This window comes from Watersipora subatra, chromosome 1, assembly GCF_963576615.1.
Source record: "Watersipora subatra chromosome 1, tzWatSuba1.1, whole genome shotgun sequence".
Classification (NCBI taxonomy): Eukaryota; Metazoa; Bryozoa; class Gymnolaemata; order Cheilostomatida; family Watersiporidae; genus Watersipora; species Watersipora subatra.
This window is the reverse complement of record NC_088708.1, coordinates 46,098,945-46,117,696: the sequence shown is the minus strand read 5'-3', so window position 1 is coordinate 46,117,696 and position 18,752 is coordinate 46,098,945. Positions and strand designations below refer to the sequence as shown.

General features: G+C 34.1%; 1 protein-coding gene across 1 annotated transcript; it reads right to left on the bottom strand.

The window, feature by feature from the left end:
- Nucleotides 1–412: 412 nt before the first annotated feature.
- LOC137405863 (troponin C-like) lies at nucleotides 413–18,195 on the bottom strand. The gene is made up of 6 exons (XM_068092301.1): nucleotides 18,101–18,195; nucleotides 12,810–12,852; nucleotides 9,683–9,826; nucleotides 9,411–9,546; nucleotides 7,230–7,330; nucleotides 413–733 (listed from the first exon to the last, which is right to left on the bottom strand). Exons 1-6 carry the CDS (start codon nucleotides 18,101–18,103, stop codon nucleotides 708–710), a joined length of 453 nt encoding a protein of 150 aa, XP_067948402.1. The 5' UTR covers nucleotides 18,104–18,195; the 3' UTR covers nucleotides 413–707.
- Nucleotides 18,196–18,752: the final 557 nt, after the last annotated feature.

The following is an 18,752-nucleotide window of genomic DNA, read 5'->3' as shown; positions in this document are numbered from 1 at the left end:
ACTTCAAAAAATTGAATGAGTTCTAAATGTGCTTAAAAAGCTTTTTGTGTCCTAAGATGGAACTAACGAGCTAAGTGGAAATACCGTGTAACATAGAATTGTTGATTGATAGTTGTCACATGAACTTCACTCGTTGCATGAGAATGTTTTCTGAACATAAAATTTCAGTTTTTTTCTGACTTCTTCTTAGAGACAAGATCCTTTCTAACTCAAAAAACAGTTGTCTCTAGCGGGCTTTTTTAATCAATTTTACAAAAGGAAATGCAATTGCATAGATTTATAGTATCTGGGATCTGCAGCCGCATAAAAACTTCATCCCCAACATTTCTGTCAATCTCATCAACATCATCAAATGTGCAGAGGTTATGGAAGTAGCAGACAAATAATTTGCAATCGAATTTGTTGTAGCAGATATCCTGTAAATAATTTTATTGCTATTTTGGATAATAATAATAATATAAAACTGTAGACAGCGCCTATAGCTCACCAGCAATATGTTAGTTTTATTTAGAGGTTTCTACAGTTTTGCATAACAAAGGTTGAGGTACACAGAGAAAAAACAACATTGTTGAAAGCGTGTAGAACTTAGATACATGTAGCATATACCGCGAGAATACGTCTAAGGTCTAGTGGATACATGCAGCATAAACAGCGAAAATATCTGTGTGAGTCAGAAAGTCAATTTTTGTCTGCTCTTGCACGGAATCCTAGCCATTCATCACTTTAGCAAACTCTAAAAGTAGACAACAATCATATGGAGTATGAAATATAAAATAATAGAATAATATCAATAGACAACAGAACACATTATCACTGAGTCAAAGCATGCATTGATTGCTAACACCAACTGTTAAGAATGTTCCAGACTACAATATAACCTGATAGCAGAAATGATGCATCTCATCTTATTTTGAGCTAGTATTAATTAAATGGTTACATAAGCTTTGTTTCAAGGATTTTGATTGGCTAGGTCTGTGGTCTTCAATATTGATACCATGCTACTTAAATTCCTATGAAGCATTTTATAATATATCATTATAGATATCATCATGAATATATGTAGTTATATACATGATATTATTTACATATAATAATCATATTATTAGTATACAAATTATATTTACAATAATATAAAAATTCATTTAAATTTGCAAACGATTTTTTATCTCTGGTGTGAAGGCTGTATTGCAATGCTACAATCATTTGCAAAGTGAGTGTGTATTTCAGCTGTATTTTGTGCTTTGAGTAAGGCCATGCTTGCTTGATAAAATTATTGGCTGTCAATGTAATGTAAAATGATAGACTCCTAGGTTAATCATAAAATACTACATATGTCAGTGAACTGCAGGAGGGCAATTAGTGTCAAATGAGGTCATGACCTCTGTCAGTATTAATGTACCTAATTATAGTATTTTTGCATTTATAAGTATAATTTTACATGGAACAACCTTAGTGCGTTCACTTATAGTACAGTTGGTAGCTATTGTATGCCTGTTTTTATGCTGTTCATATGAATAAAAAATGGCTTCTTTTCTTGTCAGCCTATCACTTTCCCCTTGTTTCCTGTCACATATCATTGTTTATACTTTACTAACGCTAGGTGATAAATTAGGTAGGAAATCAGCTCCTCAAAACAGGATGTTGAATCATTTCTGTCTTGCGTAACAAGACAAGATGCATTAGTTGTTATACAGGCATGAGTCAACAAACTGCTATGATCTCTACTCGACTGCATCTATCACCAACACTGACACTAAAGTTTTTTAGTTGAAGTCCTATCAAACATCGTGTGTCAACAGTAGCAGCCCCAACGCTCAGCTTTTTCAAAATGGATTTTGGTCTACAAGTTTGCTTTTGCATTTAAATTCAAATGATACTACTTGGTTTATCTTCTCACGATTTTAGCAACGCAAATGTTTATTTGATATGCCTTCCTGCTTCAGACATAATGCAGAGACAAATTGAATTATCTCACTGCCTAACTATGCGCGACGAGTCCCACACCTATTTGGTAACACCTAGTCGTCACTGCTTGGTGCGTCAGGTGTTACCCGTATCTCGTTAACTAGCTTGTTTGCAAACAATCAACTTGCTGTTTTGAGTTGCACAACTAGAAACTAAAACAATCTTCGGTGATACAAGCGATGAGATGCGTTCACGCGTCTTATCAGTGCTTTGTGACAAGTACATATAAAAAGGGATGGAAAGACTTTTAGCTTATAACTAGCTTCTCAAGAAATATGTAAACAATATCATCCAGTCATATAAAAGTTGAACAGTCAACAATTGCAATAAAAATGAATGCTAGTTACGGAGTTATAAACGTGGTCTTAATTCTAGAGATATACAAAGTACTTCAGGAAAGGGTGTTTTTTCTTTACTCAGATATTAACAAAAATGTTGGCTGTTGTTGATATCTGAGAGCTAAGGCTATACTGCTGTAGTAAATAATTCTCTAAATAAAGCTAATGAAAAGTGATGAACAGATGCATGGAGCTAAACCAACCATTAGTTTAAAATAAACTATAATCTCTAATTTAAAAAATAGTTTAAAAGTCTGTACTTAGCTTTCATCTACAGGTTTCAAACATATATATATATATACATATATACATATATACATATATATAAATATAATATAAATACATATATATTATAAATAAGTACATATATATGTATTTATAATATACATGTATTTATAATATATATGTGTATATAACATATATATATATATGTGTATTTATAATATATATGTATTTATAATATATGTGTATTTATATTATATCTAAACCCGAGCTTGAGTAAACATTACCACCCACGTAGAATAACAGGAGAGAAAAAATAATATATATAATACATAAGTATATAAAATATTATATATGTAATATTTAAATATATAGTATATATACCTCTTTAATAGTAGTTTAATGAATTTATGCTAAACTTTTCTCAATCATGATAAGATGTATGTTTGTGAGCGCCAGGAAGCCAAGACCCTGACGCTGATCATAAAATGTGCACTCATGCTCGTATAATAGACCAATGGACAGCAACAAATACATTTAGGGTAGAACACATTTTATTCTGAAACTATTTATGATACTAGCGGTAGAGTTTGAAATAATAGTAATAATTTGTAATCTAATTAAATGCTTTTGTTTAAATCATAGATCGTAATATATAGGCGTAATATATAGGCGTACCACAAAAAGTACTCAAACAACATATGGATCTTTTACTACTATCAAATGTTTTTTCTTCAGTATCCGAGGTTATTTTATTATATGCATAGCAAAATTTCTGCCGCTAAGCCTTTATACATAATTATTATTACTATTTTGAATACTACATAAAGAATATTCATCAGTTTTTTCTACTTTTAAACAGCCACTTCAAACTAAGCTAGATTGTTCAATTAATATCCAATTATAAGCTAACACATCCACACATCTTATTTGCATAAGACAAGTGTTCAGATGAGAGCACGTTATGGGAACGCAGGAAAACATGTTCACTCAATAATAAGGGTCTCTAAAGTAACCTGCATAGGATTATTAAATGGAATCGCTAAAATAGCCATAAGTCCAGAAAAATAACTAATAAGTCCTCACAGCTCCATTCTGTGTCATGATTGATTATTGATTATTAGAAGTAATCTAATAATAATTTAATGTTAATATTTTGTTATCTTAATAACAACAATCAATGCATCTTTTAAACAAAATAAAGGCTTGTTACTTTTTAAACAGAACAAGAGTTTGTACGGTGTCGGCCATCATTGGTTTTGTTGCTAATTCATTATCTATTTTTGCAATTTAAAGTGTCATATCATCTAGAATATTTATACTGATGTCGATACTATTATGACGGACAGCTAATAATGCTAATAATAATCAGTTATAACAATAATCGTAAAATTGCATATTAACAACACCCTTGGCTAGCAGCAAACATGAAACAAAACTCTATTAGGATTAAAAATAGAAAACAGTAGGAAGGAATTTTGATGGTAAAAGTGACAAAGAATTGAACAACAAGTAAAAGAAACGCTAAACAGAATATGCAGAAAACAACAAACCAACATTTTTTATTTGGCTGATTGAAGTACAATGGCAAAAACTGAGAAAAATAAATATGATGAAGCAGATAAAATTTATTGAGAAAATCTTAAAAACATCTCAGAAATGTCATGAGCAATGATAAATAATGTTATAAACTATGCGTTTACAAACCATGGAACACAAGCTACACTAGTAGGTGTGATACAAAAAAAGAAGAAAGTTGAGCACAATGGCTGATGGGTAAAGCTAAATAATCGGAATATTTTAAATACTTACCTGTAAGATTGTAACTAGGAACCAACTTAGCAGCAATACGAGAATTAATAATATTAATACTATCAACAATAATAATGGTAATAATAGGTTATTATTATTATTCTGAAACCGTTAAGGGACTTCAACATTCAGGCTGATAAGATACTAGTGTCCAGGAGACTAGGTTTAATACTAACCAACAAAGAAACAACAAAGTGTCAGGTTATTGATATATCAATCACAGAAGACGCCAGGGTAGAGAGGAGAGAAGATGAAAAGAAGAAGTATGAAGAGCTGAGATTTGAGCTTCAAAGGCTGTGGAATGTCCAACCAAAAGTGATACCTATAGCGATTGGAACGCTTGGGACAATATCCAGCCAGCTTTTCTCATCTCTCGCTGAGGTCGGCACTCAACTGTCTTTTGAAACAATTCAGAAAACAGCGCTACTAGGAACTGCCCATATTCTAAGGAAGACTCTTCAGTAAAAGAAATTGTTAAAGTGATAACCCTTTGGCTTTAAGCTAAGGCCTGGACTCTCTTACTACCAACCACGTGGTTGTGAAAACTGTTTCTATTATAATAATAATAATAGCGACGGTAGTACCAATCATCGTGAGAGCACTGGGAGCAGTAGCAAACCTTCGCGAGCAAATGCAGCTGCTAGACATAGAGAAGAAGAAGGTAAATAGAGTAAAAATTCTCTGCCCTACTATGATCAGCGTGGGTACTGAGAAAAATGTTGGATATCCCAGGTTAGGGGTCCTAGCCTGATACCAACGTATCACCGGCTGAAGAGCTGAGGGAATCAACAAGGACAATAATAATAATAATAATAATAATAATAATAGTTGTATGAATATTAATGCTGATGGTAATCAGGTTTTCAAAACCAAAGAGTTTACTGTTTGTGTATTGGGTGTATAACTTTTTATTGGCAATTGTAATCATCAACAAAATTAGGATTTTCGTTCCATGTCAAAATAAAAATAAGAAGACAAAAATCAGGAATTGTTAAGTGAGTTAAACAAGAGTACTTTAAAAGTTGGTCCAATAGTATTGCCATGGCAACTGCTCTTTATACAGCACATAAAATATTAATTTTGTAATATACATTGTACATTGATACATTCTATCGGGTTTTTCTATCAAGTAATTTTTGTCAAAAACATAGATTCCAATCGTTTAAAACGCAATAAATATTTTGCTCTTTCTTAAAAGCGTTATAGTTAATTCGGTGACTCTGTTCTATAAATAGCGGGTGTGTTTCAAATTGGTCAAAAACATGAAAATAATACAATAATCCATCAATCAAGGATTACTATATCAATAAATCAAAGCCAAACATGTTTTAAAAAAGCTTGCCAAAAGTGCCATTCTCAAATATCTCAAATAAATTAATTAGTTGCTACCAATTTTTTAACGGTATTTTCACAGCCTCAAGTAATAGCAATATAGGATAATGACAGGAGCTCTTTAGTTACGTAACGTGTAATCAGCGCGGTGCCTAGAGCAGAACTATGGGAACAATGATGAGAGACATAGATAAAGGAGGATATGTAGATTGGCATTGTGTGTCCACCCTTAACTGCGAAAGAAATAAATCCGTTTGTTGAATATCACATGCCCAGCCCACACCATGTGCTGTATTTTATACACAGCTGTGATGGAAACAAACAGTCTTATCTCACCAGACTCGTTGATCAGTAGATGTGACTCACACACCTACAGTTTTTAACGGTTACATAGCCTTAGCGCTTCGAAGTATATTAAGGCACCAATTAAAAAGCTGCTATAATCATTTTTATAAGTATGTTCCATGTGACCAAGTAAGGAGGCTATGTAAAATAAAGTTTTGTAATTCAGTTAAAGGCAGCAATTAAACATCAGTATGTAAACCTGGATGCCAGTCAGAGGTCATTAAGGTAACAGCAGCGCTATGTTCAATTAATGAAATATGGTGCAAGTATATAATGCTGCTGTTTTATTTTTTACATCAGGGAATTCTCATGACATGGGCCTATATAGCCTATGGTCAGATCTAATGATATTAAACCGAACTATCAAATAGAAGAATAGGCAGATAACTCCTAAGATAACTTCCAAAGACTATTATATTCACAACTCTATGAAGGAACGAGAAATCAGGGCAAACTCAGGCTGATATACAAAAATTTAGCTAAGCGTAACATTGATGGAACTAGACACCGGACAGATGGCAAGAGAAGACAGGAAACAGAGCTGCGTGGAAGTTAATGTTAAAGCATAAACCACAAGACAGTCGTCAAAATGACACGACTGCGTGAGAAAGAAAGGCAACTTCTGAAATAGCATAAAAAATACCGTGTGAACTATTTTCTCCATATCATGAATTGCATACTTTTATAGCAATGAATATCAAATTTATTAAAATGGTCTAAACACAGCTGTCCATATCTTTGCGCCCTATAAGAGTTAAATAATAGACATAAGTCACTTATTATAATAGTAGGTAAGTAATTAAGTAGCATATATATAGATAACAGATAATAGATATATAGCTAACAGATATAGATAATATGGCTATTAAAAGCACTCACACATCTGGAGACTATAATGCTGTTTCCAAAATTTAGGTGAAGTTTTTAAAATTTAAAATATTTTAAAATCAAAAGTTGAAAAATTTTAAATATTTTAAAAATTATTTAATTTTGCGAGTCAGCGATTCAGGCTCCGTCTTATGATTTTCAAATGCTTCTCCTTCATGTGAATTCTATTTTTAAATTGTTTGTTTAATTGTTGCTAATCAATATTATATTTTAATGTGCGTACCTGAGCTACAAATACAGAAACCTCAGTGGTTGTTAGTCAACAGAAGATTTTGGTACTTATCACACTGACTTTACCCACAATGCAATATACTAACAAGTGCTTACCACTGTAGTCGACTGTTCCGCTACCGTCAGTGTCTATAGCTACTATGATGTCATCAATTTCTTCATCTGTCATTTCATCTCCGAGACGTTTTAAGATCCACCTATATACAACAAATTTTAATGAAAATGCCACCGAGAAAAGTTATGACATACCATTGACATTCCTTCTCTCATATAACATGGCTTTTCCTTAATTTCATCTTGCAAATTCTTTCAATAACAAAAAATATTTTTTTAATTTATCATTCATACTGTTGTTTGGTTGCAATGTTTCAACTTTTACATAATTGAAACATATTCTAATTTTTACGAGATGTTCAAAATTGTCACTACAAATGTCACTTTCACCTTTTAGTCTTCAGTGCTGACTTACCTTTTCGTATAATTTTATGATTTGGATTTTATTTAAAATAAACTCATCTACTTTACTAAAAAGTTTCCATCTAAGTGGTCTCTGAAGGTCATGCGAGTGTCACAACAAAATTCTGCCAAATATTACAATGAATGTCGATTAAAGCACGTTTTCACAAAATAGCCTTGTTTCCTGTGATTGGGTTTTTGATACAAAAATATTTGGAGAACAAAGTTACAGTACAAATGTAGACATGCTTGATGCATTCAATACACAAAGTAACCCAGACTACGTATTACGAATTACAAAGAATTTTATTCTAATAAAATTAGTAAGAAGTTTTTATCAACATATTTAGAGAGATATATAATATCTCGATAGCACCAGTATGAGGAAAATGTAGAGCATTTGATGTACTGGATGAGATTTATCTTCTCTCATCAAACTTGGCTATAGATGGGACTCACTTAGCAAAGAGGGAGGTATCTACTACACATTCCTAGCTAATTTTCATTAGATGCATAGCAAGGATAGCTTTGTCTTTCTGCCAAGCATCATCAATTACATTGGAAGTAATTGATTGCCGGCAGCTTAAAATAAAACTGAGACAATCAAATACTGTGAGTAGTTTTTCTCTGTTTGTGCCAAAATGTGCCAGACTTGATCTGGTGAAACTATTTCTGGAAGGCAACGGGTTGGCGACTAAAATGAATATATCATAGGAAAGGTGTACATGATTTGCCTTGATAGCGGGAAAAGGGTAATTCTATGTAAATTATGTTTAACACGCATCTGGGAGTCACTACATTAACATTCCTATGAATGCTGCATAAAGAAAGTCCCATGGGAACTTTTCAGCTGTAAAAATGTTAAAATTTGTAAAAGATGCGTTTAACAGCAAAACAAAGACTACTGTATATATCATGCACTTTAGACCCTGAGTATAATATTTCATAACTTTACTGCAACAAGAGTTGCCCAATGAATAACAACGGCAGTAAGTTATAGTCACACAGCAAATGAACCAAAGATTTAAAAGTACATATATACGTATTTCAGTCAAAGCATCCAACATTTACGAGGAGTGGCTGCTCAGATCAGAACTGAATTAAATCAATTCGCACTGGTTAAGATATTTTTTCTCTGCTGATTGCACAATTTTATTTAAATCTATATATATTATTTAATAAGAAATACAACTAACATGTGTTTGCGTCATTAGCTGCTGAGTGAACCAAATGCATGAGTGAAACTACTTTGTTGCAAGCAGCTACATTTGATCTTTGACAGCTTCTCTCAACCAATTTTACAGATATTGCAAACATTAGTTCTATTTCTGTACAGCTACCTCTGTATGCTGCTGTGTATTCCATAGCAAGCATATGACAGAAAGAGAACCTGTTACTTTTTAGACAGAACAAGAATCTGTAGGGTGTCGGCCATAAATTGGTTTTGTTGCCAATTCGTTATCTATTTTTAATCCAAAAGTAGCAGCATGATTTAATTATTCATATTCAGGTGCCACAGCAGCTCCTTCAAACGTACTTTTTCAGTTTTTAGCCTCAAATATTCAATATGCGTGTTATTGTGCCATTTTAGCATTTCTATTAGGAAACATGTGAACACAACTCTGATAAAACCGTCAGCATCATATAGGATTCTGATTCAATGAGCATTCATAAAAAGTCATAGAGCTGCTTTCAAGTAGGTCATACCCAATTTCACTATCAAAATATACAAAGTAACACATTTTCCTGAAGTAGGCTGTAGATGTAGGCTGTAGGCTGTAGAAATATGACATGAGAAATTATAACAAAGTTATTTCTTACTTTAGCTCAGCGACAGGAATTTCTCCGCTCTTCTCCTTGTCAAGAACCCTGAATGCTTCTTTTATTTCCTTTTCATCCTCATCTTTTTTCTTCTGTAGCGCGTAAAGCTTGACAAATGTTTCCTTGTCACACTGATCTGCATAGTACATAGTATGGTATGTTATAGCAAACTAAAGCAAATCAACTCCTTTCTGTTAGAAAAGCTTGAATGAAAAGTTTAATTTTTGGTGTTCATGCAGTTTTTGTAAAGAGCAAAATGATTGGACGTATACCTTCAACACCCATTTCTCCAAGCCAATCACTCAGCTGCTCTGAATCTACAGTCATTGCGCAACTCCGAAACACTTGACCTAGATCTTTAATAGGCAACACGCCAGTGTCTTTTTTGTCAAACAGTGAGAATGCTCCCTTTGCATCTACAAATGAAAACATATAACCACTATCTCAAAAAGGATTAGGAAGATCGTTCAATAGGCGCTAAGTTTTTGTCAACAGATATTAATTTATGTGAACTTTAAAAACTGGCGAGAAATACAGAAATGATAGAAAATAACAAACTATGATATTGCGCATCAGCAAATGCCTAAAAAGTCCTTTTCAAAAGAATGATAAACAATGATTACAGTTTGTAAGTAAAACTTTATATCAAATTTTTTGTATTATTATATTTATAAATATGTTTAAATATTAATGTTTGGCCAAGTACAAACAAGTACTGTTTTAATCATTCTGATTAATATTAATCAGAATGAGCATTAGCATAATTTTTGAATTTATTGCAATTTCGACCAAATTATTAGCTAAGCAACATTTATCTTCACAATCTATCATACGTTAATAAATCTCTCTTTGTTGTTGTGTGTCTGTTACCCTTGTGTGAACCCACTGCGTTTTCGTATTTTTTGCCCGATTTTATCCAAGCCTCACGCAGCTGCGTGCCTTCCGCCAGGTCGCTAAAATATTCGGTTTAAAAACTTTATCTTGTTCTTGAGGATTATCCTCTTAAACATTCACGTGAGAGATATCTGATATCTGATAGAAAATGCTATGGCTATTAATATACATTGCATGTCTTTTACAACTCTCGTATAAATAACTGTTTTTAAATCACAGACTACCTTATTTAAAAGCTAAGTATGTATAAAAAATTGCCATTAATCATATAAAATGATTTTAACATTATGCAAAATTTATCCTATCAAAACCAATCAATCATACCAAGTGGTCTGACAATAACAGACACAAATGATCAAACTGAAAATAATCTACCGAATCAGATACAATTAACTGAACCAGATACAATTAACTGAACCAGATACAATTAACTGAACCAGATACGATTAACCAAATCCAAATATTCTTTGGACTTGCAGCTACTGGTAACAGACAGTAACTGTTATACAAGGAACAAGAATTCGTACCAAATACCATCTCTTTAATTTCTTAATATGATAGTTATATATATTATTCAACTTTAGGCTTTGCTAGAAGCGTCGCAGTGCAATAGAAATTGAGTGTTTAACAGTAGTTTTTGACAGCTATATTTTAAGTAACTAGAGGGTCATGCCAACACATCTAACTATTATATCTAAAGTTAGTTGCTGATTGAAATCAACTTGATATAAACTACACAGCGATTACGTCAGCTCATATTTGTCAGCGTGGTTCTAGCTCACCTCTATGTGCCGAGATGCCGAGTTAGAGGAATTTTCTACTGTTATATATAATATAGACTCCCTTAGCATGCTATAAAGTGATCAGTTGCTATTTGTTAGTTTCATACCTGACGAATGACTGAAGGTAATGAGGAGTTGTGCCCACCTTGCTTGATTCTAGCTAGTTTAATGATGATAACAGGTAGTGTCTGGACACAGAGGCCTTATAGTATTTAGAGAAAGAAATCCTTAACACTGTATAACCCTCAAAAGGGTAATGTAAGAATGTTGCTGCAGATTCGTTTTTGAGACATGTATCTTACACACGTTTAACAGTGGCATCTGTGCTAGTTAGTTTGGAGTTGTTTTCTAATGCACAGTTTTTTGCCTTCCTCAGTTGAGCCCTTGATGTCTTAACATTCAAAAGAAATGCTTTCCTGTAGTCATGATTACCTAACAACTGTTGGGTTGTACAAACACTCTTGCCTTTATACAAAGATAATATATTATGACTATTATTGTTGTGGTCAACAGCGATAAAAATGACGATGAACTTGAATAAGTAACTTGATTCGCCAATATGGCAATAATTATTAAACATGAGTATTATGGGAAAATAGTGATTTTTTTATAAAGCATCATAAATTCATTGGTAACACATCACAATAAAGTACATAAATAGTTTACATAATAAATATAAACTACATTTACATACTTTTACTGTGTATGTAAAATGCTATATTTTGTATTAGCGCTTTTAACACATTTTTATGTACCGGTAGCAAATGCTCTTTCTAAAGCCAATTTACCATCAAACCTTCTAAATATGTACAAGTGGATTATCTTTTACCTTTTCACTGTACACTCAGTTCGGTATACTAATACATACAAGCATACTTGTAAACAGGAGTATATACTCTATCTGTCCAGCCACTAATGTGTCAGTGCAATTCCTATTGCAAATATCGCTGCCCTCAAAGGTCTGTCTCACATATTCACCTCTTTATATTAAAGGCTGTCACGAACAATCTAATAATTTACACAATATGACAAAATTAATTGAATTCTCATTGCAACCAACTTCTTGGTGAGACCGACCTCCCCACCCCCGCCCATTTAACTCATGAATGGTTCATAAATACCCATAAACACAAAAGCTAACATCAGTACATACTGCGATGTGAACAGGCCATCCCAATATAACCACAGCTTTTATATAACTTCTGTTATAACAAAAACATCTTGGAGAAAACTAACGATGTTATTTCAAGCGATGTTAGTCCTAGCCAAGGAGGCAGCGTTATTAGCAGCAGCTAAAAAATGCTGCTGCCAATAACGGATCTTGGAGAGAGCTAACGATGTTAGTTCTCTCCAAGAGGCGTTATTGGCAGCAGCCTTTGTTGGCTGCTGCCAATAACGCTGTCGGCTTGGAAAGACTTTTGTAGCATCAAAACAAAGAGTATAGACTTTCATTGTCTCAAGTAAACTGAAAGTAAACAACTGGCAGCGTTTAAACAAGTGGCAGCGTTTGCTCAAGCCTCATTGTATGTGCTGCCTTCTCATTAGCAGCACATTTAATATGCTGTCTCCCATATAAGGCACGCGACTCAGACGCTTCTTTAAAATACTGCAATACTTGATTAGCAGAAAAGCAGTACAAGTGCATGCACTGCCCCTCGCTGCCCCTCGTGCCTCTGATAATTACTAACGGCAGCGTTCTTCTAGTAGGATGTAATCTACTTACCGTCCTCTTGCTGTTTAGTCAGTTTAGGCTTATCATCCTCTCCCTAAAATTCACAGCTATGTTACTTTATACAGCTAATCAACAACGGTGACATTTTCAAATATGCAAGGGGGTGACAAGTCAAATCCAACATTATCCACATATCCTACAAATCGAAGGCTCATCCGTATTTGTGAAGCCTGGTTTTCATCCAGTCAATCGTTAATACTCATCCAGCAACAATTGTTAAAAAGAGGCAGACGAATATCATGAATAGGGATGTCCAATAAGTGGCTCTAGCAGGCAGATAATTATGTGTGTGAAGAGCTTGGACGTATGACACAAATAAACTAGAAAACGTATAACAAAAAGCGTAGTGATGATACGACCTTTTTTTCACCAGCCTAAGCTGTTCAAAGCAAATTAGACCAAGAAAGAAAAAAATAAAATTATGCATACTAGAAGGGAAAGCTCTGAAAAAGCATAGCACTGTTCTATAATGTGGGTCGGCCAGGTGTTGGTGTCTGGTATAGAGTGTTTTGGTTTTTCTGGTGGAGTAGGAATGTAATGAATGGTCAGGCAGATTGGAATATTTTAGATTGAAAATATCGTAGAGCACAGTTACTGTTGTTATATGATGATATTATTTCATTAAGTACAGGAAAGGATCGGGTTTGAGACTGAAATAAACTCTGTCTATTGTCTTTGATCACAGCCAGAGTGAGTGAACTAGGGCTTGGTCAGTAATAGTATTTACAATAAATTCTCTTGCTTAAGAATATTCTAGAAGAATATTCGCTGTTGCTCTACCCTTACAAAGTAACTCTAGTAAAAGTTGTTTTTTTGAACTGCCTGTTGGTACAGTATAATGCTGCGAAAGAAAGCTAACCTAAATTTCTGTGCATTATGACGATTATTGTATCAAACTTACATTAAGTTCACGGGCTAAAAAACTTCCAAGCATCGGTTTCACTGTTGCTGATCAACAACATTTCGTGATATCTACATCCACGATCGTATGTTCCAGTATATGAACTTTCTGTTACTGCAACCTACAATTCACTATCCCAACTCCTCTGAAATGCTACTAGATAACCAAGTTTTTAAAACACTTTTGTTCAACTCAACAAGTCTTGATTTTTGTCTTTTAATTTTTATTTTGGCATGTAACGAAAAATATAATTTCGTTGATGATTACTTCGGCCAATAAAAAATTATACATAATACCAACATAATTATTTTTTATTCGAGATTGAAAACCGTAACAGTGATTTGCTCCCTCAAGTTGTTTATGTTTAACAATTTGGTAGTGATCAGCTGCTTGCATGAACAGCTTCAAATTAGAAATTAAATTATATTTTAGTAAACTAAGCTGAATAGCAGTGCCACCCATTACAACACAACGTCTTGATGACAAACTGGATATGAATAGTTCCAATTAGAATTTTTATAAGTTCTGCTAGATTTTCCTAAGAACTAATCCCTAAAGGATAAATTTGTACGAAAGTTATTTTGATATAAGAACTTTTAGGTTTTTGTTATGTAGAACTAATTGCCCAAGAAAAGAAATACACTAAATGTGGCATGGTGTGTTTCCTTCATTCCAAATGCTACATATATATGAAGAATTACTTACAGCTTGGCAACTTGAAGGCATCTAGCCTTGTACTGAGCTAGATGACATGACAATTGTGGAAATAATGGGAATTGTCAGCACCATGGGAGATGACACAACGCGAGTTTATTAAATAAGAATTTAAGCCTGAGTATCTTAAACAAGGTCCCACATTCATAAGGTTGTTTGTACTTGGTTCACTTTACTACTATGTGGATATGGACAAACAGGTCTGACCATATATGTAGTAACATTATGCTATCATTCTGTACTACATTATTACTAAGCTTACAGCAAAACAGTAGCAACACCTGGGTGCCCCAGTGCTGAAGCACTATGCTGGACTGGCAATCAGATTATGTTCCACAGGGTGCTATAGTAGAGCGATGGTTGTGCGGCGCCCTATGTCAAGGTTGTATCTTTAAGAGGTTGGTCGCTACGGCCATTTCCATGGCACAAAGATACTGCATCGCACGGATGTTTCGCTTCCGAACAGCGACACTGATTCATGAAAGAATGAGAGCGACACGGCTGTTTCCATGTTAGCATTGCAGCACCATGGGGGGGGGTGTCGCAACTCTATCACTGTATGGAAACTTAGTAAATGCTATGCTAAGGTAGTCAAAGATACCTACACGGTACTCCACTACTCTAAACTATGCTAAGTCATTATTGTATGTAACTTCAATATTGTAGGTGAAAATGTCTGTATTAGTTATATGTACTGCTTGAGAGCTGCTGATATTCTAATATAATGACACTGAAATTTCAGTTGCTTATGCTATTTGAGTGATCTCCTGGCATGTTTTAGTGAAAATTAAAGTCAAGTTGTTTGAGATCTGAAACCCGGTATTGTAAATATGTAACATAATGACCCAATCCAGTTGTTTGTTATAGCAAAGTGTAACTAGGTCTTCATGTATATAGTGTACAAAATGTGTATGCAATGTGTAGCACTTTGCTTAGTGTATATGTGTACATAAAATAGCTGAGTGTACATAATGTATGGCACATTAATCGATACATGTAACATACACAATATAGGGAGAGAAGCCATTTCATAGCATACGTCTTGGTGTATACAGTGTACGTGATATACTTGTATCTGCATGTTTGCCATGTAGGCACATTATGCAGCATTACATGCGCAACACAGTAAACATTATCTTCGAAATTGCAATGTAGGTAAGATTGTGATGAAATCCATAAAACAAGATAGGTGAGTCATTGTTCTACGCGTAGAAGTTTTTCACGTTGAGCTGATGTGGGCGTACGCAGGCAATATTGTACCTCCCAATATTGTTCCAGAACATTCTGCCATACGCACAGGTTGAGTAAATGCACTCATTAAAGCACGGTAGTCACTTTTCGTTAACTGCTAATACAGGATGTACTGATAAACTGTAGAGGCTGGCAGTGCACTGGCTAGAATACATTGTGACAAACTGATGGAAACTCTTTCACTCAACAACAAACTTGTACCTAAGAAGCACGACCATCCATAGCTTACTATCCTTACTTACCATCCATAGCTCTACTTAGAAATACAATCAACACACATAAACTTAACTTTTATACAACAGAAAACCTTTTTTTTTGTGTGATGTATTTAATTACATTAATCTAGATGAGTAGTCATTTCCTGCGATAACATAGCGCTGCAGAAATTCATTTTTGAAGCTTCAAGTGTCATAGAATTCCAATTCAACTTAGCTAGCAAGCCTTAGAAAAATAATGCTCCTTACTTTAGGTCCACTACAGAAACAATACAAGGGTGGCTCTGGTAGGAGCCGAATTGATATCCGAGAATAATTGACCAATCAGAAGCTGAAGGACAACCTGTGCGGCTGTAGAGAGGCTGTACAAGTCTACAGTGCTCATCCGCTACATTTCACTGCTTGCATTCTTAAGTATTTTTAGGAAACTAAGCTGAGATTTAAGTATTTAGTTAGGAGTTTGCTTGAATGATGCAAGCACCTGCACATAGTTGTTGAACGATGCAAGCACCTGCACATAGTTGTTGAATGATGCAAGCACCTGCACATAGTTGTAAATAACAAAACCTGTACTTACAACATACCTCTACATAACAACATCGGTACTTACAACTTAGCTGTACATAACACCAGCACGTATAACTTACCTGTACATAACACCAACTTTTACAACTTATCTGTACATAACAACACCAGTACATACAACCTATCTGTACTTAATAACACGCTAGTACTTAAAAAGCACCTATAGCTTATCTCTACTTAGAAATACAAGCACACTCATAAACCTAACTTGTATAGGCCTACTACAGAAAACCATTTTCTTTTCTTGCAGTATTATGCCTAAAGTTACACTGGTCTACATGAATAGTCATTTCTTGCTTTTCGTGCTTATCTTTATTAACCATGTTGTAAACAATTCACAGCAAACCACTAAAGAAGCAAAGAGTTAATCTTGGTATCTAAAAGCACAAAACCCCTTTCCATCCATTTCTTTTATCATAGGCTATAGATGGCCATAGAGTTACGTAGAGGTTTCTAGTTACGGAGAGCAGTTATAGCTGCAGACACATCATGCTATAGGTATATATATATATATATATATATATATATATATATATATATATATATACTAGCTGTGCTACCCGGCGTTGCCCAGGTAATAAAGTCTTTGGTCGGAAAATTGATTTGTATTTAACATATGACGACATTTGCCATTCTAACTTTCAAACTACATATCATAAGAGAAGTGTTTTGTGTGAATGAAATAAATTGAGAGAGAAAATAAAAACAACAGTAAAGGTTTTCAAACTTTGTCAAACAACCTTTACACTTCATATCATGAGGAAAATGTTTGGTGCAGGTCAAATAAATTAAAAAAAATTAAAATTACTATAAAAAAGTTTAGATGTAAATGCGAAATAATTATCAAGTAATAGCTAAATTAAGTCGGTTTCGCTATGATTACAATAGAAGGTGATTCTGTAATGATACAATATGAACTGAGAAAACAAAAACAATAACAATTCTTGCATAGAAGTGCGTGTGTATAAAAAGATTACTGTTTCACCTTGAATATGCCGACACTGGTACCTCTCGATATCGGTACAAATATAAAATGAGATATGGTACTGTCTTTGTCTGACCGAATGGAGGGATAATGTCAAGGTTTTCCCATGTAGATGATACAATTGTCCGCGTGAATTGGCCTTGACCTCAGATATAGTAATTGAACCTTACGAAAAATATTTCTCACCAAAGCATCGTAACGCGTATCCGCATCGGTAAAATAATCAGCATGCGCTATAGCTGTATCTATAGCCGGAATGACAGACAGACGGACTTTGAGAAATATATATATAGATATAAAATATACATTATATATATAATTGGTAAAACAGACTATTACTTTAGTAAGACTGTTTCATCAACTTTACCTTGCTCTGATTTTATCATTGCGCCTTCTGCTTGGATTTTACTCTTAGAAATTTTGATGTTGACATTGTTTGTACACGATTTGAGTTACAAGCCCACTTGAAAATGTGAGTGAAATGTACATGAAAAGAAAAAACCAGTCATGTCTTTCAACAACGAAGAATGAGAAAATTCATGAGTGGCTTAGGTTTGTCTGTTGCGTTTACAATGATGCAACTGAATCAAGTATATCTAAAACAAAAGCTGAATAGTGGAGGAGATCTTACCATGGTGAACACGATCTCGAATCAGCAGCGAGAAACAAGAGAGACTTGTTTAGTCCCAATAACTTCTAATGCAGTACTCTAACTATCCAGCAATAGTTTAATGCTAAACATAGCCTAGCTGGTGAATCTTATTGAAAAACAACCTTTATTAAGTTTCATCAAGATAACGCAGATGCTGTAGGCACACAGGCTAACCCATAGGGAAGCTAATTATGAGAGATATTTATAACACCTACAGGTGGATCAAGGCTTCGAGCCAGAACGAATAAAACATGCTTTTTCTTAATTAGGCTCAAATTAAGAACAGATTACGTAGGGGTAGACAAATCCTGTAGAAGATATCTCATTCTACAAAAGCCGAGCAACTCTGCTTGCCATCACATGAAAACCGGACCTGAAAGCTCATGAATTTTAACAACATCCTGACAAGACAATAACTGCTGTAGTCATCATGATACACCTATATGGTACAAAATACTAAAAAACCAAGTGAACATTCAACTAGTCTGGGCAATTATAGCTTCAAGAAAGAATATTTTTACCTGCCGCTAGGAAGCCAGTCCGCTAAGAATAAATTGCTGATGTGGTCCCTATGCAAAAAGGCGCACCCTTTGCCAAACGCCTGCAGCTGTTCTAAATGAGGCAAAATTGA

Bases quoted from the DNA above. Each gene is read 5' to 3' on its own strand.
- LOC137405863 (XM_068092301.1), bottom strand. The intron at 9,547-9,682 runs GTATACGTCCAA...TGTACTATGCAG, and splicing joins TGGAGAAATGGGTGTTGAAG to ATCAGTGTGACAAGGAAACA. The intron at 734-7,229 runs GTAAGCACTTGT...GTCTACTTTTAG, and splicing joins CGGAACAGTCGACTACAGTG to AGTTTGCTAAAGTGATGAAT.